The sequence below is a fragment of the Eulemur rufifrons genome, chromosome 29, assembly GCF_041146395.1.
Source record: "Eulemur rufifrons isolate Redbay chromosome 29, OSU_ERuf_1, whole genome shotgun sequence".
NCBI lineage: Eukaryota > Metazoa > Chordata > Mammalia > Primates > Lemuridae > Eulemur > Eulemur rufifrons.
In genome coordinates this window covers 90,948,964-90,972,302 of record NC_091011.1, presented here as the reverse complement: position 1 = coordinate 90,972,302, position 23,339 = coordinate 90,948,964, and the positions used below count along the sequence as shown (strand labels likewise).

At 49.1% G+C, this 23,339-nt stretch overlaps 1 protein-coding gene across 1 annotated transcript; it reads right to left on the bottom strand.

Moving 5' to 3' along the window:
• Positions 1-1,179: 1,179 nt before the first annotated feature.
• Positions 1,180-23,026, bottom strand: ARHGEF5 (Rho guanine nucleotide exchange factor 5). The gene is made up of 15 exons (XM_069462661.1): positions 22,951-23,026; positions 13,496-16,679; positions 12,962-13,019; positions 12,475-12,539; positions 12,029-12,282; positions 9,476-9,636; positions 8,819-8,971; positions 8,400-8,529; positions 8,057-8,131; positions 7,616-7,705; positions 6,361-6,518; positions 5,579-5,740; positions 4,219-4,289; positions 2,520-2,624; positions 1,180-1,895 (listed from the first exon to the last, which is right to left on the bottom strand). Exons 2-15 carry the CDS (start codon positions 16,665-16,667, stop codon positions 1,738-1,740), a joined length of 4,812 nt encoding a protein of 1,603 aa, XP_069318762.1. The 5' UTR covers positions 16,668-16,679; positions 22,951-23,026; the 3' UTR covers positions 1,180-1,737.
• Between the last annotated feature and the right edge of the window lie 313 nt (positions 23,027-23,339).

Sequence of the window (23,339 nt, the reverse complement as noted above, 5' to 3'; positions counted from 1 at the left end):
CAGTATTCAAATACCGTTTTGCACCAATAGTTTGGATTATAATTATTGTTATTGCAATCAATAAGAATCAGTTATGTTTATATATTAACATATGTACAGATATTACATTATGTACAAATATTTTAAAAATATGACTTCATGAAAATAGCAAAAAACTTTAATTGAACTTCTCTAAAACCATCCTTATTTTAGATGTTTTAGCATATCCTGCTTTTTAAGCATCATCCTGTTTCTGATAAAATATTAGCCCCATCTTAATTATTATAGTGACAACTTTTTTAAAAAATTAAATACACTAACATATATTAGGATGGATTAAAAACAGAATGCGTTGCCAAAAGTAGTATATATTATGTCATATCATTAATTGGGCATAGGGCAAATTTTATAGTATTAGTCTTACCTTTGTAAGAATGCTGCAATGCAATTCTACTTTTGAACCCTCCTAAATGTAAAACAGAGTAGTAGAGTGTCAAAGGACTATAACAATCAAGATTAAAAGATAGAATAAAAGATGACTAGATGATCATATTATTATTATATGAGGATCCTAAAAGAGAAAAAATTTACAGTGATATTCTTCAACTGAGAAAAGCCTTCTGAAAGGAGACAGAGAATAATACATTTTTAGAGTTGGATAGGACTTTGGAGGTTGCTTGGTCCAACTGCACTTTACATTTGAGGGAACAGGGACATGGACAGGTTGAATCATGGCAGGGTGGAAACTGCAGTTTGGGTCTCTTCACGTGAATTCTAGGACTCTTTCCATTACACTATGCTACCTTTCACAAAGAAGAAAAATACAGCTGGGAGGACAGCTTCATAAGAATTCAAGTCAGAATATAAAATTATGGATGGTCTGAGTAGGATTCACCAAATCCACCTAAACTAGCCTACACCTGTACCCTATGGGTATCGTAAAAAAGGTTTGAATGGGGTTTTTGTTACCCATCAATTACTTCTGGTTTTTTCTACAATCTCTGAAGCTGTAACAAGCAGAGAATCTGCCCCAAATCTCAGGGGCCATAGCTGCTATAGGCAGAAGTCAGGAGATGCCATAACCTAAACACCTTCCTGGTCTTTCATGACACCTAAATCAAATAGGCTGGAACCTTCTTGGGATTCCATGTTCTGAAACTTGCTCAGTGTTGAGGAGTCTGAGAAGAAAACACTCGGAGAAGTGCCAAGTTTATTAGAGTGAGAGAGCATCACCCTCACATTGCCACCAACAGACATAGATCTCAGAGATGCGGGCACTGACCTCACACCAATAATTACAGGGAATCTCTAGGGCTGGAAGATACCTTAGAGGTCCCCAGGTTGACGCTCCCATCTGATGTTAATCCCTCTTAAACATCTCCCTGCAGTAGACTGAGGTCAGATTCTGTTTAACATGGGGCCATGACTGAAACTCTGGCCAGCTCTGACTCTGCACTCTGGAAGCAGGGATGTTTAAGTACTATATGGCAGTAGAAGGAAAGGTCCTCGGTTCAGGCCCAAATGGTCCCTTTTCCTATGAAAAAAGGTTTCCAAAATCCAGTGCAAAGTCCCTAAAGATCCCCCCACCAAGCACAAAGCACAAAGGGAGGCCTGGGACAAGTGACTGGGTTAGCTGGAGTTCGTCCTTGGGCTTTCCGAAGGCCTAGTTCTTGGTCCGCAGAAGGTCTCTGTAGCTGGCTCTGGGGCCAGCCCTCTCCAGCAACAGCTTGTTCTCAAGCTCAGGAACTCAGAGCACAGCTAGGCTCGCTGTTCCACCAGCTGTAGTTTGGCAGTCTTGATGCGATGGGCTTCCTTCAGGTTCCGTGCACGGACCTCTGGGTTGGAAATGAACTCCACTTGTTGCACGGGAAACCAGCCTCGCTCCCCGTCTGAGAGCCTCACACCCTCCAGCCAGCCTGTGGACACAGGGTGGGTGGGAAGAATTACCTGGGAAAGGCTCGCGAGAGCTTGCCCTGGGCCACCTTCCTGGGAACTTTTCTGAATCCTAAGGATGAATGAACCGGGGAGCCCCCAGCCTCCCTGTGGACTAACAGAACCACAGCTGCCCCGGGCCGGGCGAAGTCTACAGCCCACTCCTGAGCCGTTGAAGTTTTAATCCCTGGTGCTCCAAAAGTGACCTTGCCTGGGAATGAGGTTGTCACAGACATAATTAGTAAAGTCAAGATGAAGTGAGGTGGCCATTAATACAATATAACTGGCATTCTCATAAAAAGAGGGACACTTGGACACAGACACAGAGGGAAGATGGCCGCAGAAAGGTGGAAGCAGAGATTGGGGTTACGCTGCCACAAACCAAGGAAAACCTGGGGCTGCCACACTGGAAAACGGAGGGAAGGAGCATGGTCCTGCCCACACCTTGATTTTAGACTTCTTGTCTCCAGAACTGGGAGAGAAGACCTCTCTGTTGTTTTAAGCCACCCAGTTTGTGGGACTCTGTTGCGGCAGCCCTGGGGAGCTAGTCTGTCCCCCGTGGTGTCCTGCCCCCAGGGCCCGGCCGCCTCCCGGAGTCTCCCTCTTACCATCGCTGCTCTGCTGAGTCACCATCACCACGTCCGCCTTTTCCAGCGCCAGCTCATCATTCTCCCTGGGTTTGTAGGCGCGAAGGCACTGCACTTGTGGGGAGTCTTTGCAAGAGAAGAGCGTGCAGAGAGGTTAGGAGAGGCAGATGGCTGCCACACAGACACGGAATCTCGGGGAGCAGGGCTGGGAGGACTTGTCAGAGAGGTAAGTTTGTGCTTTTGAAAGTTACAGACAAAAGAAGCAATTGCAAAGATCTTCATCTCCTAGCAAGGACCAAAAAGGTTGATAAAGAAATAGAAATAGAAATACCAGAACTGAAATGGGCCAACAATTCTATTTAATACTTCTCTGGGGAAGATGAACTGAGAAACACGTTGTGACCACCTTTAGTTCCTCGTCAGTACGAACACTGGAGACTCAGCTAGACCCACTTCCTCTGAAACCTTCCCTGACTCTTTGGCCTTCATGGATTCTGAATTCCTGTAAAACTGATGGTTCAAGCCAAATCACTTGTCCGTTATCTAATTGTTTCATGCATGTGTTTTGCTTCTCCAGCTAGATTTTAAAATCTGAGTCTTCTTCATTCTTCATTTTCTTGACATACAGATGTGGGGCCGGAGGAGACTTAACCAGTGGGGTTCTGGGTATGATGTAAGCAAGGGTCAATGCCTATTAGCTTCCATTTCCTCATCTATAAATGATCGAGATGATCACTGATCAAGGGTGATCAAGATGAGTTCTGTGGAAATTCTGGATTTCTATATGCCTGTATTTTTGTGAACCAGGGGAAATTTCCACAGACACGAAGCTCAAGATAAGAAGCCTCAGAGTATACCTGACCTATAAATATTCCATCTAACGTGGGTTTGTTGCTTTCTCTGCTTTACCACACTGTATCTATCAGTTCTTCCAGAGAACAAACAGAATAAGGCATTATTATTCCTCCTTCTTTTTCTAAAGCGCATCCCTGTCTGCTACTCACAAGATGACAGTGAAGGAGGCAGAATTTTATTTCCCTCCTTACCCACAGGGGAGCTGACATGCCGCAGATGGAGCACACACCGAGCAAGTGAACAGAATTCAGTCACTGCATGGTTCTCCTAATTCTCTCTCCAAGCATCCTTGCATTTGTTTGTTCTTTTCAGGCACTAAAGGCTCAATGTTCCCTTGAGTTCAGATTCTCTCTGGATATAAATTAGGAAATTCTTGCTAGAGGACAACCGTGGGGCTGATATGAGAGCCAGAATAATTCCAGTCTTGGCATGAACGCGGACACATTTGTAACGTGTGTGCGCCTGCGGCTACCTGGGGTAGGTGACCTCAGCTCATCCTGTACAGGAGGGGGTGTGGTCAGGACAGATCTGCTTTGCTATCCTCCTGCACCTGCCACCACAGTCACACTTTTTCCTTTTGCTTCCCCAAGAACTCAAGCAGGTAAAATCTAGGCAAAATAACAGCAGGATAGACTTAAGGGGACAAATATTTTAACAGGGGAGGGGCACTGTCATGGTGATGAGCAGTTTTAATCAGATGGGTCTCAGGTGTTTAGGCTCCAGCAGCCAGTCTTCCTCCCTGACATTCTGAGGAAAACCAGTAAGTGGAAGCCTCCCAGGGTTACCACCCAGCCCCCTAAACCTCTGCATCCAAAAGAGACCTCTGACCCTGCCTCTTTTCACTCCCTCTTATACCCTCGCTCACCATAACACTCCAGAAGGTCCAACTCCTCTCTTGGCATGGACAAGGCTGAGATCCAGCGAAGCTTTTCACTTCTGAGAAAACAAAGCAGGGTCATAGCTTCAACTGCAATTCTGGGGGTGTAGGATGAGGGCCAATGTTGGGGAAGGCAAATGACTGTGAGAGGAACTTGTCTAGTTCAAAAACCTGCCTAGTTCCATGACTTCAAAGTCAATGGGACTCAGCTTGGTTGGAAATATGACAAAATCATGAGCTATATGTTGCCCCTTCTCTTTCCAGGATTATCCTCCTAATGGCTTTTCCTATCTTCCACATGGGGGCATAAAGTCAACTGTCAATTATACACATGCAGATTTTGCATTTTGGAAACTATACTAAGCAGAATGTTCACCTCAGTTTAGATTCTATAACTTTGCATGACTCTTGACACTCCCTTGCCCACCTCCCTTCAATCAAATATCTCAAAAATAAAAATTATTCTCTAATAATAATTAGATCAGAGAGATATATCTATATATTTTTTTATTGTTGCATAACGTAAACCAAGCCTAATTTTTGCATTCTCTTAGCCTCTGCTTCCAAATTTGCCTGGGCTATTGAGAGCTGACACTATTACTGCTCCAGGAAGATGCTACCCAAAGCACTAAACAAAGAACATGATTCTGCATCTGATTATTTGACTTATGTGATATTTTACACACAAACCTCCATACCTGCTCCTCTGTTCCATAAGTGAGGACAGGCATTATTGATCCCACCCTGAAGTGTCTTCCAAGGGACAAAACTGAAAAAGTGTCTACAACATGGGGATCCTTAAATCATCAGATATGTCAAACTTTTTAAAGAGAGACTCTTCTTACATCTTTTATAATAGCAATAATAGCCATAGTCTTTTAGATGTTCATTATTGTAGGCACTATGTACCGGATTTTATAGGTTATTATTAATACTCTCCAAAATGTATGTATGTGTGAATGTATTTCTTTTTATTATTAAAAAGATGAGCAGATAAAAGTTTTCAACACTATGGATTTCTGCTCAACAGAAGACTGGGGAGGGGGGTGGGAGCAAAGAAAGCAAAAGGCACCCAGTGCTTGTCTCAGTCACGTCTGTGCCCATCGGCCTTGTCCTTTGTGAGTAAAAGGTATAAAATAGATGCTAAGCCTTGGTGACTTTATAGTTCTCCCACTCCCAGTCTCCTGCAAGTTGTCCATTAGCTCTAGGTTTGGATTTTTCTATGGATGTGCCCAGTCCAGAATGGGCCAAATGCTGCTGTGTCTGTTTCCTGGACACGATTTCTGCCTTGGTCCCACCTCCTTCCCTGGCTGCCCACCCCAAACTCCTGTGCCCAGCCCCGTCTCACTGAGTGTCGGTGCGGAAGAGGAACTCAGCCTGGGTGCCCTGTGCGTTGTGCCGCAGGAAGAGTCGGAAGAGGTTTTTGTGGGGTCCGTGTAGCTTCATTTCACACTTTTCCCCCCGGATGGAGGAGAAGGGAGCATGGTCAAATACCAGGAATCGACTGCCCCTGCAAAACACAGTCTTTTCAACCTGATTCTAGAGTTTTCATACTTTATCCACCCTTATCTCCTTGGATTCATGACCCCTGTCCTCAGGATCTATAGCCTGCAAATTCCCATAAAAATCATACGATGGTCCTAACGTACTCCCAAGATGGTAGTTCCAGCATCCTCTGGAATTTGTCACTAGTTTGACAAACCACATATCTAGTGCAACAGATACTTGACCACTTTAAAGAGTTAGAGACAGAATCGGTATAAATTTTCCAAGGCCCTTAGGACCAGAGAGTTAAGATCTGGAATTAGCTAAGTATCTCTAGGCTGGTAGATTGAGCCCAGCCCAAGGAAGCCACAAATAGACTGATCTGAGAACGTGACAGGCTAATTTGTTACATTTGTTCTGTATCTATAACAATACACATCCTGCCATGTGATCCCATGACAGTCTGGTGGGACCTCCTTTTGCCTTGGGCTTTTATTCTCTTCTCCAAGTTATGACCTGGACTCTGAGTTAAGTCATTGAGAAGGGTCCCTCTAGGAAAATGACGCTTCTCTATCCCTTTCAGACCTTTCCTTTTGCCTCCTTCCATCCCCTCTTGTGCCCTGGCCTCCCACTCCAGCCACTGACTCTCGGGGCCGCGACAGCAGCAGACAGTCATTGAAGAGGTGCAGGTGGACTGGGCGCGTGTTCAGTTTCCTTCGCAGCCCTGGGGAGACGTTGAATTCCAGGGCTGTCAGCTCCCCACTCTTCACCAGCCAGCGTGACTGTGAAATGAGTGGGAATATCTGTAGGGCAGGGGAGAGAGAGAAGGCAGTGTCACAGATGAGACAGGTGTGAGGCTTGTTCTGTTCACTCCCCTCCTACCCAAGCTGCTTCCGCACAAGTTCCACCTCGGACAGTCACCTCTTCCACATCTTCCCTCCTGCTTATAGCCTATCACTTAGACTCCCTTTCTTTCTGAACCCTCTAACTACCATTGTCCACTGGTGTGTGGCTCCTGTGTTTATGTGCTCAGGCAGATGGAAGGTGCCTGCGGTTCCACCCAGGACAGGACCGTGTGGGAAAGCTCTGCCCTAGAAGCCTGAACTGATGAAGAGGTGGAAGAGCCCAATTAGGGCACGTGACGCAACAAGGCAGGGACAGTATGATGCATCTTAGAAGTTAAAAGATTAGGGGCAGGTCTGGCATCTGTCCCCTCCTGGATCATAACCAGAGACATGACAGGAACAGTCGGAGTCTGATGTGGGGATGAGACTAGGAAGTAGGTCTGGTCTACTGGGTGTGGTCTGCTGGGGGCTGGAGTTTGGGTAAAGATGAGAGTACTGGACTACGATTAGCATGTGGATACAGGGTTTTCCTTCTCATCCAGGGACATAAAGATTGTATCTCTTCTAAGTGAGATGTCTATTCTAAATTTGTGTTTGGATGGGAGATTTTAGCTCTATACTGAGATTCAATTTTATGTTCCTTTGGCTGCTAGACTAGAAGGAGACTTGATAAAACAATGAATGGTTCAAACACCAAAACAAAAAATTTTTATAAAGGCTTATATTGAAAAGTTCTCCCTCATCCCTCCCTTATCTGCCGATTTCCCAAATGTACCCCCTTCTTGTTTCTTTTTCTCCTATTATTCTCCCAGAGTTTCCTTATGCATACACAAGCAGACACATATATAGGTTGGTATCCTCCCAGTTTTACACCAGAGGTAACATAACACACACACAGTTCTGTGCTTTCCCTTTGTCACCTAACAGTATGTCTTGGAGATTGAAGTGGGCCTCCCCAAATAGGCCAGGACGGAAGGTGGCAGAAAGGAGAAGAGAGACCAGGGATCGTGTGGGCAGGATGGTTCTGTGTGGGAGGGTGCCTGGGACCCACTCACTTTGCACTCGAACTCAATCTTCTGGCTCAAGTAGATCAGCTCCTCCGTCCGTCGCATCCTCTGGACGTTGTTATTGCAGTCTCGGATCAGCTGAGGTGAGGAAAGGGAAAGAACTCTGTGTTAGAGGCTTTGACCTTCGAGTCCCTGTCAAGCAATCTGGAAATAGGCTGTGACAGCCTCACTCTTTCCCACCAGGCTGAAATTGAGTGAGGCAGCATCAAGTTGAAGTCCTAGGACTCTGGTATACTTGGTGCGACCAGACAGAACATTCTGGACTGAGTGAAGAGGAGACTGAATGTGGGGTCTGTGGCAGAGGGTGTGCATGCTCTGGGCTTGGGTGGACGCAGTGAGGAGGCTGAGCCCTCCCACCAACAGGTCCCACCCCCATGCTCTCTGGGAGGCCAAGACCTCTCTGTGAAGGTGGGGGTGGTGGCCGTCTACCTTCTCCAGGGCGTGGTGCGCCTTGGTGGCCTCCGCTTCCTCTGCAGATCCAGGCTGTGTTCTCTTCAGAATGTTCTGTTGAAGGAAGAGTAGGCAGGAGCCGGACAAGAGGAAGGAGAGGGAAAGAGGAAGAGATGATTGGGGGCTGGTTAATGGAAAAGCCCAAGAATGTAACTTCAGCAGCGGATATTTCCGAGAAAGAGGCTGTGGGAGGTGGAGAGGCTGCTCAGGACATCCACGGGATGCGGAAACGTGGCAGAAGGACAGACGGTCCTTTGCCGTGGGGCTTCCCGAGAGTAGCTCTTTGAGTTAAGGGGAGAGGATCAAGGTGGACGAGCCGTACCTGCAGCAAGAGTTTGAGGCGGGTGATGCGCTGGAAAGGCAGAATCAGAAAGGACTTGAGGGACAGGCGCTGGCAGATGGGGTCGCTCTCCAGCTTCTCCAAGACCTCTCGGAAACTGCTGTTGCTATTCCTGTGGGAGCAGCGAGGAGCCTCGGTGAGGAGGGGCGTGGGGAACAAGGGGGACGGAGTGGAGGCACGGGGGACAGAGTGGAGGCACGGGGCACGGAAGCTCAGGGAGCATCTGCGGGCTGGGAGAGAACAGTGGAGCCCACTGTGCAGGGGCCCCGTGCGGTGGCCGAGGGGCGCTGGCGTGGGGCCGGGCGGGGCTCGGGGTCTCAGACGGGCACGAGGGACGGCACTCTGGACTGGGGACTGTCACGGCAGGGCCCACATGCGGACTGAACAGGGATCAGTCTCACAGTAGACTTTGGAAGGTGCGCTCCTGGTAGGTCTGGTTGGTGACGTAAGGCAGGTAGACCCGGCGGAAGTCCGGGGCGTGGCTCAGGACGACGTCACATACTTGGAAGGAAAAGATGTTGTTCTCAAAGTTCTCTTCCAGGTCTGAGAGAAACCTGGGTGGATTTAAACAAGTCTTGTGAGATTTCTGGGCCTCCCCTAAGCAGTTGGCTGACTCCTGCTGTGCCAGAGCTTGCGACAGCTTCTCCCCATTGGCCAACCTCCATCGCCTCTCCTTAGCTCTGCGCCCGTGCTGAGCACCGGCATCCTCTCCACGGCTATCCCTACTTTGCTCCCGTCCAACTCTCTGATCTTAATATTCCATTTCTCCGTCTTTTGACCCTGTTCAGGTCTTCTGATCTTTGGATGATTTCTACACCTCATCTCCAATGCAGTCCATGCCCACAGTACATCCAAAACCTCAACCCAGGAAGCATTTCTCATTCATTTATCCACACGCCCTCTCCTCTTTGCTTTTCCTATCCCTACAACCACAGGGAATCGTGGAGGGAGCTGAGGCCAATTTTATCCTGTGACTTGGCACTGACAAGGTTTCTAAGACGGGGAAAAAACACCTAAGGTTTAAAGGCTAACAACAGTGAGGCAGAAGGGAGTCTCACGTGGTGCTGACGTCTCGCACATCCTGCAAACGAGAGAAGAGCCACTGGTGCTCCTGGTTGGTAAGGGTGGCCCGGAGTGGGGCAGACAGTTGGAAATGATCCACAGCTATGTGCAGACTGCGCAGGTACGAGGCCTCAGACACAATCAGCTCAAATTTGGCCTAGGATGTTGGAGAGGCAGAAGACTAATTAAGAACTTGTATTGACTCTCTGGTGTATGCCAGCCATTGTGTAATGCTTTAGGGGGAGAGCGGTGAGCGAGATAGATCCTTTCACAGCTCACAGTCACACCAGAACCTAACTTGATCTGTGGGGAGACGGGAAGGGCATTTGAGTAAGTAAGATTTAATCTAGGGATTGAAGAACAAGTGCAAGTCCCCAAAGGTGTATGAGAAAAATAAGCTTTCAAAAAACCTAAATGACAACAACAAAAAAGGGTTAACTATGTGAGATGGATATGTTAATTTGCTTCAATACAGTAACCTTTTTACTATGTCTATGTGGCCCATAACATATTGTGTATCTTAAATATACATAATAAAAATTATTTAAAAAACTAAGTAAATTGAGCATTTTTGGAACCAACCATACTAAGCCTGAGAACTCTGAAAGAGGAACAGATTGAGGAGATGAAGGTGATGAGTTCAGTTTGGGATTTGTGGTGAAATGGAAAGTAGCAGGATATTTGAAAACAAGATGGTGCAGTTGTGGTTTAATGGATAAAGCCCAGCATTTGAGGATTTGCTTGGAGGTTCCAGCAGGGGGCACCATGATGCATGGCCATGACCCTTGCTGGGTTCCTCGTGTTTTTCATCCAGGCACATGGTTTCAAGATAGGTGCTCGGATAGAAAAGAGAAAGAAGACACACACACACTTTGGCAATGACTTGGATGACCAATGACATGGTGGCCATGTGATCCTCTCATATAATCAGCCTGACCCGGACACTGAAGGGTCACTTGCATCTTGCTCAGGCATTCACTGACCATATGACTTAGGGGAGCTCATTTAACCTCTCTGAACCTCCTTTCTTGTCTTTTTATATAGATAGAGTGACCCCCACCTCACACAAAGATGTGACAGTCAGAGGAAATGGAGTCTGTGAAAGCACTTTGTAGACCAGAGGGAGCTATTTTATGAAATGAATGTGTGTATATAAGAGGTGGAGATGTAGAGGTCTCTCTTCTTACGAATGTGAGACCAGGGCTGGAACAGGAGCCCTGGTGGACTTCCCAGTACGTTGGAGTTGGTGTAGGAGGGCTAGTGTTTCTGTCATTTCCCCACTGTTTGGTCAATAAATGTCGGGAAGATCAGTGATTTTCTAAATATCTACATGCATAAAAAGTTACAGTCAGAACAGGGACCTCATGTCTGAGCTTTGAAAGCCTAAAAATTTATGTCTGCCTCTGTTTGACTTGGTAAAAGCAATGCTTATCCCTGAGGCCTTCTGGTCCAAATTTTACTCCTCCCTGCCTCTGAAAGGCAGAGAGTGGCAACTACTATCAAACTATGCACCAGACACTATACTAAGCAAGATATGTGTTATTTCATTTAAACACACAGCACCCCTGAAAGGTAGGCATTATTAACCTTAATGTGTAGATGAAGAAACAGATTTAGAGAAGTCACATAACTTGCCTAAGTTTCCACAGCTAGTAAACGGTGAAACCATGATTCGAACCCAGGTCTGCTTTACTTACAATGAAAATAGTTGACATTTGAGCAATTACTATGTACCAGGCAATTATCTTTTGTGATTCTTCCAAAAATTCTTTGTATCTTCGTTTTACACATGAGGAAACAGAGGCTCAGAAAGATCAAGTCATTTGGGCCAAAGTTAAATAGAAAATATTAAAACGGGCTTCACATCCAGGTCATTATCTCCAGAACCTAACTCCTTAAATACCATTCTGTGCCACTGTGCCATACCATCTTTGGGGGAAGAAAATTTCTACCCCTTATTTAAGGCAGATTGTTAAGAGAAGCTCTCAGTGTAAAACTTATTACTGGTCATAGTTTAGAATCAGACAAATAGCTTCCACTTAGGTCTGGCTATTGGGAGTCACTACCGAGCAGGGACTGATGGTCATTCCAAAGCCTCTGTTAGATCAATGGGCCAGAGGACAGCTGCAAGGACTCCTCTTCAAGGGACCCAATAACAAGCCCCTGCATATGTGCCTTGAGTGAAGAGGAAATCTGTAACGTAACCTGAAACCCTGGTTGATGAGGGACATTTTAGTCTACCCCAAAACAGCAGTGATGGGGTTAATTCCACACTCCTCCCAATAAATTCAGAGGCTTGGTCACCCTGTATGAGCCCAAACCTATAGCAGGTGGGAGTACGTCGCCCAGGGCATGAGGAGGTGGGGATGAGGGAAATAATCCAAATTCTTCATAATGGAGATGACCAATGGCCATAGCATGTGTGCGTGTGTGGTGTGTGGTGGGGACAGTCTGCTCTCGGTGGCGGTGGTGAGCAGGAGGTAAGGATGTTAGTAAATAAGACCTTTTCTGTGTCACCTCCCCCCACCCCACCGTTCCCCACTCGGCACCTCTTGCAGTTTTTGGTCTTCGTGGGTCATGGAGAGCAGCACAGTGCTGTTGCGGACCACCGGGATCTCCTGCCAGAGGGAGCCGCTGGAGGCCACTGACAGGCGCTGCAGGTATGACTCGGAGTACGCCAGGGTCTTGCGAGGCTGCCGGGGCGAGCTGAGCCCGGGCGCCTCTGCCAGGCTGTCCAGCCGCTGCTGGCTCTGAATCTCCTTGTTAAGGACGACGTCACTGTACTCCTGGTAGAGCAGCTGGGCTGTGGGGGCGAAGTGTGGGGCAAGGAGAGAATTGGGGAGAAGGGGAGGGTGAGCGGAGGCACAGAAACAGTTCTCCTGACAATTCCCTCTCCCTGTGGACACCCCCGCCTCATTGCTGACAGCCATAAGCCCCTCTCCAGTCCTGGGCAGAAGAGCTGCCTGGGTCTAGGGTTCCATGTCAAGGTACTCACAGGAGTTGATGAGTTTGGAGCAGCGTCTTGAAAAGCCTCCTGTGGCCTCCTTTGGTTTTTTCTCTCTGCGGAGTAAAGCAGGGCTCTGGGGCACTTGCTGCCGTTAGACACAGAGCACCCCTGGGTGACCACAGGTGTGCAGGTCTCTAACCCCTGGGACATGCCCTGGAGAGGCACAGAGTTGCAGCCTGACCCACTTGGGGGCACCTTGGAGCCTTTTCAGATGTCATGTGGAACTTGGACGTGGGGTTTAATTCATGGCCAAAGGGCCTGGGAGGACAGATGACTCAGACTCGGCTGACAGAATGAGGTAGATAAAGACAATCTCCCTGCCCTGAGATGCTGGTGTCTCTCTCTTCCCCTCCCTACCCCCGGAAGAGACATTCAGGATCCCAGAATCCATATCAATGGAAATCCTGATTAGGAAATGTCAGTATTCCAAGTAAAGAGAGTGCAAGTGTGTGTGTCAGGAGAGAGCATGACTCACCGAAAGACAATAGCGTCTGAGGGATTTGGGGATTTTTCCACGGCTGGACCCTGTGAATCTGAAAGTGGAAATGGGTGAGATAACTGAGATTTCAGAGGGACATTCAGAGAGACCCTAGGTAAGACCTAGCATGGCAGATGTAGGTAGCTGGGGGGAAGAAAGTGCCAAAGCAGAGAGCATCAGAGACTGGCGCCAGCTGGGCCCCCAGCCCTCAAGTCAAGATGGGAACTGGACAAGGACAGGAGGGCTCTCTGCTACCCAGGGGATCGAGCAGGTGTTGGTAACTGAAAAGCAGGAGGGCGTCCAGAACAACCTTGGGGAAAAGAGGTATACATTAAAAGAAGGCCCTGGTGGAGTGAGACAGGGGACAGAGGGGAAAGAGAAGGAGGAGCTCGGGGTCCCCCCAGGGCTTCTGTGTTGACGACAGGCATGTGTGTGAGGAAGGCCAGCAGATGGAACCATAGGGCCATGGGACAGAAGAGGGGATGAGGTGGTAAGAGCCAGACAAAGCTTGGTGTGATGGTCCTTGCTCACCTGAAGAGCCCTCGGGCAGGACAGAAGGTCTACGCAGGCCCTGCCGGTTCCAGCCCTTGTGCTTGCTGGACCCCTCGCCAGGCACCACGACGACCTGCCCACTGCTGCCCGCAGGTTGTCTCCCCGGGTCCCGCCGGTGGGGCCAGCTGGATGCCTTCTCCAGCTGGGGATGGCTGGGCTTTCCTGGCTGCCTTGCTTGGCCTAGTGCTGGTCTCCTTGGGCCATCAGCTCCTTCCTGAGGGCCTGTTCTTAAAGTTTCTCTTGCAGGGGCCTCAGACTCTTCTGAGAGCTCTGGTTTATCCTTAGTGGTGGGTCCCTGGAGCTCCTGAATCCAGGGAGTGGTAGGGGAAGAGGGATCCAGAAGATTTGTCATGTTGCTGAAAGCCAAGCCAGGGGACACCTCACTCTTACTCCTGCTGGTGGCAACCAGAGACTCCGTTGATCTGCCTGTGGCCGGGGGCCAGGAGGTACGTCCAGCAGAGGGGGCAGTGGAGGCCGTCCAGTCTTGACAAACAGGTCTCGCTTTGGCTTGACCTCCTGAGTTCATCAGTCCTCCCTGAGTGGTCCTGCTCCTGCTCCTGGACTTCGGGGGCAGTGGGGGCGGCTCAGTGGGAGGATCCATGATGGGCAAGGGGGGTAGAGGTCTGTAGATCCTTGAGATATGAGGAGGAGGAATGGGAGGATGGTGGGGTTGGGGCGTGTCAGGAGTTGGGGGTAATGGCTTGTTGTACCTCAGCCTGGGTGGGAAAGAAGTCTGAGTGTGGTGGGGGCTGTCTGGGGTAGATGGCAGCGGTCGGTGCTGCCTTGCCACAAGAGCGTCAGGAACTTGGGGGAGTGGGCCTTTAGGGGGGCCATGGAGCCTCAAACCTAGGGCCAATGGAGGAGGATGGCTATGCCGCTTCAGGGTGGGGACCACGGCACGAGGATGGCCATCTGTCTCCACCATGGAGGGGGGTACGTGCCTCTTCCCTAGGGGAGGAGGGGGCAGGGGGTCTTTGCTCCTCATATCTGTGGAGACAAAGGGTGGGGAAGAACCAAAGGCAGGAGACCCTATGGCCAAGTCTGAATTCAGTGGGGAGCCCCACAGCCGGCTGCCGTGAGGACCACTAGGCTGCTCTGCACTTAAGGTGAATTCTTGAGAGTCCTGCTTTGGAATAGCTAACACAGTAGGGGATTCCAGAATGATGCTGCAGTCCCTTCCACTCCTCCTGTCCCTTCTTGGGATGACAGAGCCGTAGATGGCAGGTTTGGGGGGCCTCTGGGGCAACTCCGAGTGGGAGAAGGAAAGTGATGTTCCCACCAGGTCTGGAGTCTGCACTGTCCTGTGGGAGCCCGGGAAGGAGTTGCTCCTTAGGTGCTGGACCGTCCCTCTGCAGTTGGCTATGGGACCATGAGGGCTGGCCCCGTCGGAGCTGGCACATGGGTCCATGGTGGCCTCTGTAGAGGGGACGCCATGGAGGGAGGCTGGGAGAGTCTGGGAAGTCCCACAGGGAGAAGGAGTGTCCATTGAGAGAGAGGCTCTGGAGTCTTCTGGAGAATGTGCAGCAGGAGAGGTCTCCCTCTTCGGAAAGGCAGGTGGGGGGCTGGCAGGTAACAAGGCAGGTGTGACGGGGGAGACTTCAGCAGGGCTGGAAGGAGCGGAATCCGGTGTCCTTGGAGGAGTCACAGATGTGTTGGCAGAGACCACCTCAGGCTCTTGGCTGGACACTGTGCCCTTCCTCAGCTTGGATCCCTCTTGCTGGCTGTCTTGAGTGGTTTCATCATCAGGTGACTCCCACGTAGGAAAGAAGCCAGGCAGAGAAATGAGCTGGTGGGAACATCCTATGGGCTGCAGTGTAGGAGTCAGAGCTAAGGGGGACAGTTCCTCAGCCCTGGGCTCTGTCTGAGTCTCAGGAATCTGGGTCATGGGATGTGAGGCGTCTGGAAACAAGTCACTGGGAGAAGAGAGCTCAGGAGCTACTGGAGCCAGTGTTGAAGGCCCATGATGCTCTTTCTCCTCATCTGTGATCCGCTCTTCTCCCGCTCCCCTCAGCGTGCCCCCGTCCCAACTCCCTGGCTCCTCCTCCGGCCCCACTGCTGGCAACACTTTCCTCTTTAGACCCTGATCTCCTTGCTTTGCAGTTACTTCCTCTGATGTCCCCACTAAGCTCTGACTCTCCTCATACTGAGAGTCCACCCTACTCTCTTCCAGCCCCCTTGATTCCCTCTTCCTCGGTTCCCCCTGTTCTTGACCTCGCTGACCCTGCATGCTCCTCTCCACATCTTCTTGACCCCATGCATCACCCCTCAGGCCCTCTAGTTCCCCACGGAGCCCCTCCCTTTCTCCTGGTCTCCCAGGCAGCGCATCATCTTGTACCTGTTCCTGCTTTTGCCTCTGTTCTCCCTCTATACCATCAACCTGCTCTATCCCCTGTACCTGCTGCCCCCAAAGCCCATCGGCACAAACATCCTCCCCCACTTCCTGCTGTCCCTGCCCCTCCAGTCCCTGGGCCTCCTGGGGATGCCAGAGCCCTTCTGGCCCCTGACTTTCCTGAATCTCCCAGGACTGCAGCTCTTCCTGCCTGGCAGTTCCATTTTCAGAGCTCCCGGTCTGGTTGGTCCCCGCAGGGTGCTCTTCGCAGGAAGGCCAAAATCTGGTTGGAGCAGAGGTATCTAGAGAGGTTTCCTCCTTCTCTTCTGCCTGTCTAGACCCCAATGCTGGAGAAGTGAGTTCCGGCTGAAATTCCACCTCCACTCCACTGCCCAGTTCATTGGATATTAAGACCATGCCAGGACATTCACCCTGGAAGGGGCAGGCCCCAAGCTCTGGGGGATCTATTGTCCTTGCTCGTGTGTCTGCCAGGCTCTGGGGAACTCCCTCTCGGTGCTCTAGAGGGTCACAGGTCTCAGCCACAAGGTTTTCCTGGTTGGTCTCTATACCTGCAGAACCTTCCTTTGGGAAAGAAGGCACATTCTCAACTGCATAGTCACGCACGTCCCCTGACTCTCTCTGTTGGGTCATCAGGAGTCCGTGTTCCTCTCTCCACATGTGGGATAGGTCCTCACCTTCTTGAGCATCAGGCCCCAAGGCAGGGATCTGGCTGCTCCGCATGGGCACTGCAGGGACGGTGCTGAATTCCGCTACGGCAGGGATGGCAGGGGAGGCTCTGTGTTGGGGCTCTTCAGCCTCCATCAGGGCTGAATCCTAAGGAGGAACAAAAGACAAATGTTTGTGACACCTCTGCTTTTACCTCTCCGGGGGGCAGCCAGGAAAAAGAAGAGTGACCCATTTCTTTGGTTCCATTTAGGGTCATTCTTTGAGACAAAAGGTACTCAACAAAATAAGCAATAGCCTTGATAAGTCATTTATAGATTTATTCATTACGTATCTACCTAGTGACCCTATTAAGTGTGGGGCATTCAGTAGTGAAAGAGACAAAGATCTTGCCCTCATGGAGCCTGCAGTCTTGTGGGGGAAACAGGTCACAAATGACTGAATTAGAGCACAAGACCATTGTCAAAGGGGCCAAGGGCTCCCAGTCATCAGTCTCCTCTGGATTGTATTATGTCACATTCTGTCTCTCCCACTTTGCTCTCTGGACACCACGGGTGACTCAGCCTCATAGAGCTCCCAGACGCAGTATGTGACATCCTCGAGATCTAACAGCCCAGAGAAGTAGAGTCAGGAGGGGATCTTTCTCCCTAGCTGCGGACAGGGGTTATAGCCAGCGTGCGATTGTTACATGGAAGGGGTGCCCGAGGAGAAGCAAGGATGCCGCGGGGCAGGGGAAGAGGGTTCCAGGCAGAGGAGCAGTGCACATGAGGTGAGGGGTGGAAGGAGCTAAAAACATCGAAAGCCAGTGGGGTGGGGCAGGTACCACGGTTTCATCTTCTTACATAGGATCTTACATCCATCTTCTTACATGGATTTTACTTATCTTTTTATCCACAGTGTCTAGTGGAGCCTTATAACTAATGAGCAATTTTATTTTTGATTTCTAGAGGCAGCTGCTGTAAGGTGGGATGATAACTAGACTTACCAGACTAATGCGGTCTCGTAAATACATAGTTACCACCTTCCCCCAGGCCTTTACCTTCATTAGATCACTCTCCCCTTCTCCCCACAGCCACATAAACTCTTCCCATTTATTCTCAAGATTTTCACCTCCTACCTCTCTGCTCACTTCCAGCATAATATCTCCTACTTTGCCAAGAATTTAGAAACCAATGGAGAGGAAGTGCTTCAATTTCTTGCAATCCCCAGTGACTTGCATTTCCATTCTTCCCATCTTCCCTCCTATCCCAGCCTGGCTCTGCAGGACCTGCTGCTACAGGTGGTCTCTTCCTCTCACACCTTCAGCTTCTCTGCAGGAACCACCCCATCAGTTTTTAAGCATCCCCACGTCCTTCTCACCTTTCACGTGTCTAGAAGTTCCTCTCTGCTGTCTTCGTACCCTCACAACCCACCTGCCTCCAACCCAGCTCAAATAAGCACCATTCTGCCAACATTCTGTATGATCTTTATGTTGTTAATTCCAAAGAAGGCTCTATGAACTCCTATTTTGTGTGGTTCTTGTCAGTACTTGACACTATTGATGTTAGAAATATCCTCTTTCTTATTATCTGTAATGTTACCTTTTCCTGGTTTAATCCCTCAAGTTTTCCCCAGTCTTTTAAGTAGGTTAAACCTTGGTACTTCTCTTTATAGTACTCATCAGCTATAATTCACTTTCTTTCTCCTTCATAGCACTCGTAAGATTATAATTGTATAATTATGTATATATATTGATTTACCCTCTATCTAACCAATAGATGCCAAGTTTTATGAGATGAAGAACTTTATCTGTTTTGCTCAATTATCTATACCTAGCTCAATACCTGGACCATACTAAGTGCTTCATAAATATTTTTCACATAAAGGATAAAATTTTTGTTTCCCTCCTGGCCCAGATTCCCCACATTTAATTAATCGCCAAGTCCTATTAACCCCACCTGCTAAAAATTGCTCAAGGCTGTCCACTTCTGGCCATCTTCACAGCTAGAACCTGGTGTGTACTGCTGTCCTCTCCCCCAAGCCACAACAGCCGGGCACAGCCTGGGCACTGGCCTTCGCCCATCTTGCTCTATTACAATTCATTCTCCATGTAGCACCTGAATGAGCTTCAAAAGCACCATTTCTAGTTTAAATTCTTCAGTAGCCTCTGAATGCCCTTGACATGAAAGCCAAATAATCAGCATGGGTGGTTCACCCTGCACAACCTGGCCTCTGCCTTCCTCTCCAACAGCCTCCTCACCTGTCAGCACCTGCCCCGCCCCGCGTGCTTTTGGTCTCTTTAGCTCACCCCTCTCCCTCACCTGTAGGCCTTCATGTGCACTGCTCCTCTGCCTGGAAGCCTCTTCTCCTGCCCCATCCTTTGCTTCTCCTCAAACACAACTTGCACTTGTAATGACATATTTAATGTCTATTCTCCAGGCTAGAGCATGAGCTCCATGAGGGCACAAACACCGCCACAGTAACTCATCAATTCCCTCTGCCTGAAGCTTAGGTGGCCCTCAAGAAAGTTGTATTGCATGAATGAATGAAGAAAGAATATACAGTAAAAAGAGTGTGGTTCAATTTTTAATTCTGCCTCTTTGTATCTTTGCTAGTTTTAAGACAATTGCAGAAATCATTTAACTTATTTGAACATCCATTTTCTTATCTTTAAAAAGGGGATACAATGGTTCCCTCACAGTTCTAACGAAGATTAAATAAGACAACATAAACAAGGGTCATAAAAATGGTGGGCATTTTAATTACTGTTGACCTGAGCGAGCGAGAGAGAGAGAGAGAGAGAGAGAGAATGAGCGTAAGAGACAAATATAAGATTTATAAAGCCGGAAGGACCATTAGAGACACACAGAAAACTTTGCCCAATTTACAGAAAAGGAAACTAAAGGTCAAAGACTCTAGACACTTGCTTCAATCTCCTAAGCAAATGGTAGAGGTGAACCTGAACCAAGGTCTCTTGATTTCAGCCTATTGTTAACACCCAGATGTCCAGCGATAAGAAAGCTGGGAGGTCACTGGTCCAGAAAAGACCCCAGAATCCCATGGACCCTATGCTGCACCTGATCCTGCACCTTTCTTGTTTGGTTCAGGTTTAAACTGGAAGCCCACCTGCCCAGAATGCCTGCTGTCCTGCTGGGCCGCTGCACGTGTGCACACACACACTGAGTGAGCTGCCTTTGCAATCTCTGTGCGATAGAACCTGGCATAACCAAACAGGCAGGTCCCCAGCCACCCTGCAAATGCACACGTTCCTGGCCACCCCATAGACACAGATACCATCTATATGGGGCAAAGAGGTATGACATACCTCTTTGCCCCATATAGATGGTATAATTGTACCCATGGAGAAGGACTTTTATTTCCTTTTCCAGTTAACTGACACAGTGTGTGATTTGCTCCCTATATCTAGGCCATAGTGATTATATGAAATACAGGAATCACTATGGGTGATTCTGTGATGTGACGCTATTCTCCACATGTTAAATAATACACTTGCTCACTGCAAGACACGTTCTGAAACTTGGCTCCTACCTGCCTAAGTGGACCACGTGACTAAACCTATAGTCTCTCCTCAACCACATCTGTATTGTGCAGGCCCTTTCTTCCACATACACCATCATGCCCTCAAAACAAGTAGCCCCTAAATATGTGTGTGTTTCTGCCATATCTAGGCTATACCTATGTGCACCAGGTGTCACCTGGATGTTTTCTGTTCCAATCTCGTGGCACAATGCATGTCTGTCTGTAACCTCACTGACATTATTTCCAACACTGTTTATTTCATTTAGAAGTATCAGTGGTCATCTGCTCAGCCACCATTTACCCCAAAGGGAGAACATATCCCATGTTCTCTGCACTCGATCCTATCTTAGTAATCCTGTTGCAATCCAGCATGACAAAGCTAGAATGTGACAAAGCTAAAGGAAATCTATAAAACATGGTCTTACTCACGTAAAGGCATCAAGAGAGAGGTTTTTTGCAATGCCCATTACGTTAGACAGCAAATATCCTCATCTCCTTCTCTGCGGGGGGTGAACAATCACTGTTTATCTGAGCACGGGTAAAGGCAGGGCATGGCATACTAGGGATATGGCCTTCCTGCAGACCATAGGCATTTTGCATTTGCATTTGCATGACCCTATCCATGTGTGACTTCTTATGAGACAAAGGTCCAAGTCACCCCATTACCACAGTGTGTGACAGAGCTCACCATCTTCTTCAAAGTACCCCAATACCTTAGCTGTTGTTTATTTGTAGTCACCAGGACATAAAAGTGTATTTCAAAGATACAACCCCTCCCAATCAACTGCTTATTCTTTGAACTGATGTCTAATGCCATATATATTTTTTGAGGACCATGCTTCCTAGATTTTCTAGCTATGTCAATTTCAACTATTCTGACTTACAACACAAGTCATTAAAATTTAGATTAAAATAAGAACACCATATAGATGTATAACTTTATTTACTCTTTGACATTATTACCCCCAATACTACCAAGATATCAAAACAAGGGTAGCTTTCTGGACCACTGACTGCTATCACCTGTGTTCTATCCACTGTAGGAAAGCCCCACCATGCCAGTGAAAACTGTAATAAACATTTCTCATCTATTCTCTAATGTCTGAAAATATCACATCATCGCCTTGCAGACCAGATGGTCTTCTATAAGAACATTATTAGTGGCAATGCTGACATACCCTACAAGCTCATCCATGGCCATGGTACCGCCCACACAGATAATAGCATGAGGGACCTGTTTGTGTCCTTAACATACACCCTGATGGTGACCTTATTCTGGTCTACCTTGCAGACATTATAAGTGACCAGCTCCTGTTTATTCCGCAGGCAGTATGAGTGACCCATCCTCTGTCTATACCAGATGCTGTAGGTCACCTGTTTGTATCTATATACTGACACTAGAGTAATTTTGCTCCTGTTCAACCCATGACCCTATGAGTGACATTGTTCCTGTCCGTACGACATAGTGACTGACCACTCCAGACACCACAAATGGAATGACGTGTTCCTGTCTATCCCACAGACACCATGTGTAATGTGGCCATAGAACCTCAGACAGACCGCGTGATGGGCAGCCACACTCTCTAGAGACCCTAACATGTGAAGGCTAGTGGCTCTGCTGAGAATCACTGTACTCTTTTGATAGGAGGGATTCTTTTGCATCCCTCCTGACTTCTGTCTCTCCCCCGCTGGGACCATGACATGTATTTCTCCTGCACAACAGTCTTCCTCAGAACTGACACCCCCATCCCCACTCTCAGGCCCCCCAGCACCCCTTCAATGGCTTTGGCATCAGTTTTAGGCCCACCGATTGGTTAACAAATGATACTCATTTTTCTAGACCCTAGGCCAAAAGCTTCTTCATAGTTTTCAGATAAAACAGGAAGTCAGAGACAGAGGTCATATCAGGAGCTTTTTAGCTAGGAGTTGGGATTTCTGGAGCAGGCCAAGGACCCAGACCATGGAGTGCACTGGGAGGACAAGAGGAAGGAAGCTCAAAAGGAAAATCACCCTCTCTCTCTTGTCTGTTCGACACACCCTTTCCTCTCAATCTTGACCAGAGTCCTGGCCAGAGTTCATTTCTAGGTAGACAGGAGGGCAAATCTGTCTTGGGAACCCAAGATCCAGGAAGGAGAGAAGGGGACTGAGAACTGCAAATCAGATAACATCAGGATTAGCTCTCCTGGGGCAGCCTTGTTGGAAGGCAGTGGTAAATGATGCTCCCAACCCAGCTTCTAGCACTCCCACCCCCGCCCCCATCTCTGAACAGCTCCCTTCCCACTGCCCTCAGAATGCAATGTTGTGATCAACCTGAAGCTTCCAGAAGCTCCCCATATACAGGGAAACAGGAAGCGGGACAAGGCAGGAGTTGTTATAGTTCAAGAGCCTTGGTTAACAGGTCAGAGCTGCATACATAGGAATACAAGAATATGCAAATACGCACGAAGATAAATGAAGGAAGGCCCAGGCCTGGTTAAGAAAAAGGAGACAATAAAACCTCTCCAGGTAAGGAACAGTCTAGAGAAGGAATCTCAGTTATTCCTTATTATAGGGCTTCGCTTTTCCCCGGGGCCCAGACTTTGAAGCAACCGCACCGATTATTGGCCTGGGGAACATCTCGGGGCAGGGTGCCCATTTCCAAAGCGGGACCCCACCGGAAGCAAAATTTTTAGGCAGGAGCATTTCCTCCAGCTCCTCTCCTCTTCCCGGCCAGGGTGCTCAGCCACACAGCCAGGTCCTGCCCGTAGGCCCAGCCCCCCATTTCCGGAGCCTGCGCCCCGGACCCAGCTGGGGCTGCTCCCCGGGGAAGGCCTAGTTTCCTCCTCCTTCCTGTCCCGGCTTTACCTCCGCCCGGCTCCACAGCCGCCGGAGCCCCGGGCAGAGACGGGGCGAGGACACTCACCTGGTCGGTGTCACATGCTGCTTCGGCCCAAGAGTCCCCTCCAGGTCCCAGGCGCCGGCCGCAGTGCCCAGCGCAGGCCCGGCCGCCCCAGCCGCCGCCGCACCCGCGGCCCGCCCGACGGGAGGGAGGGATCGGGTCCTCCTAGGAAGTTTCAGGTGAGGAAACAGGGACACACCTTCCCGGGGGAGGGGCAGGGCCCCTGTCCGCAGGAGCCTCATTGGTGTGAAAGAAGCTCCCGTCAGAGCTGGGACGTGCCGCGGGCTGGCAGCGAGCGGGGCGCACCCACAGGCCGCGGGAGGGCGGGAGCCGGCGCCGGCAGGGACAGGTCGGACAGCAGGCAGGAGTGGCGGAGGAGGGCCCGGGCAGAGGCAGGAGAGAGCTGGAACTCT

Bases quoted from the DNA above. Each gene is read 5' to 3' on its own strand.
- ARHGEF5 (XM_069462661.1), bottom strand. From the start codon at position 16,667: ATGGAGGCTGAAGAGCCCCAACACAGAGCCTCCCCTGCCATCCCTGCC. The intron at 12,540-12,961 runs GTGAGTCATGCT...TTTACTCCGCAG, and splicing joins TCAGACGCTATTGTCTTTCG to AGAGAAAAAACCAAAGGAGG. The intron at 8,972-9,475 runs GTGAGACTCCCT...AAATCCACCCAG, and splicing joins GTGCGAGACGTCAGCACCAC to GTTTCTCTCAGACCTGGAAG.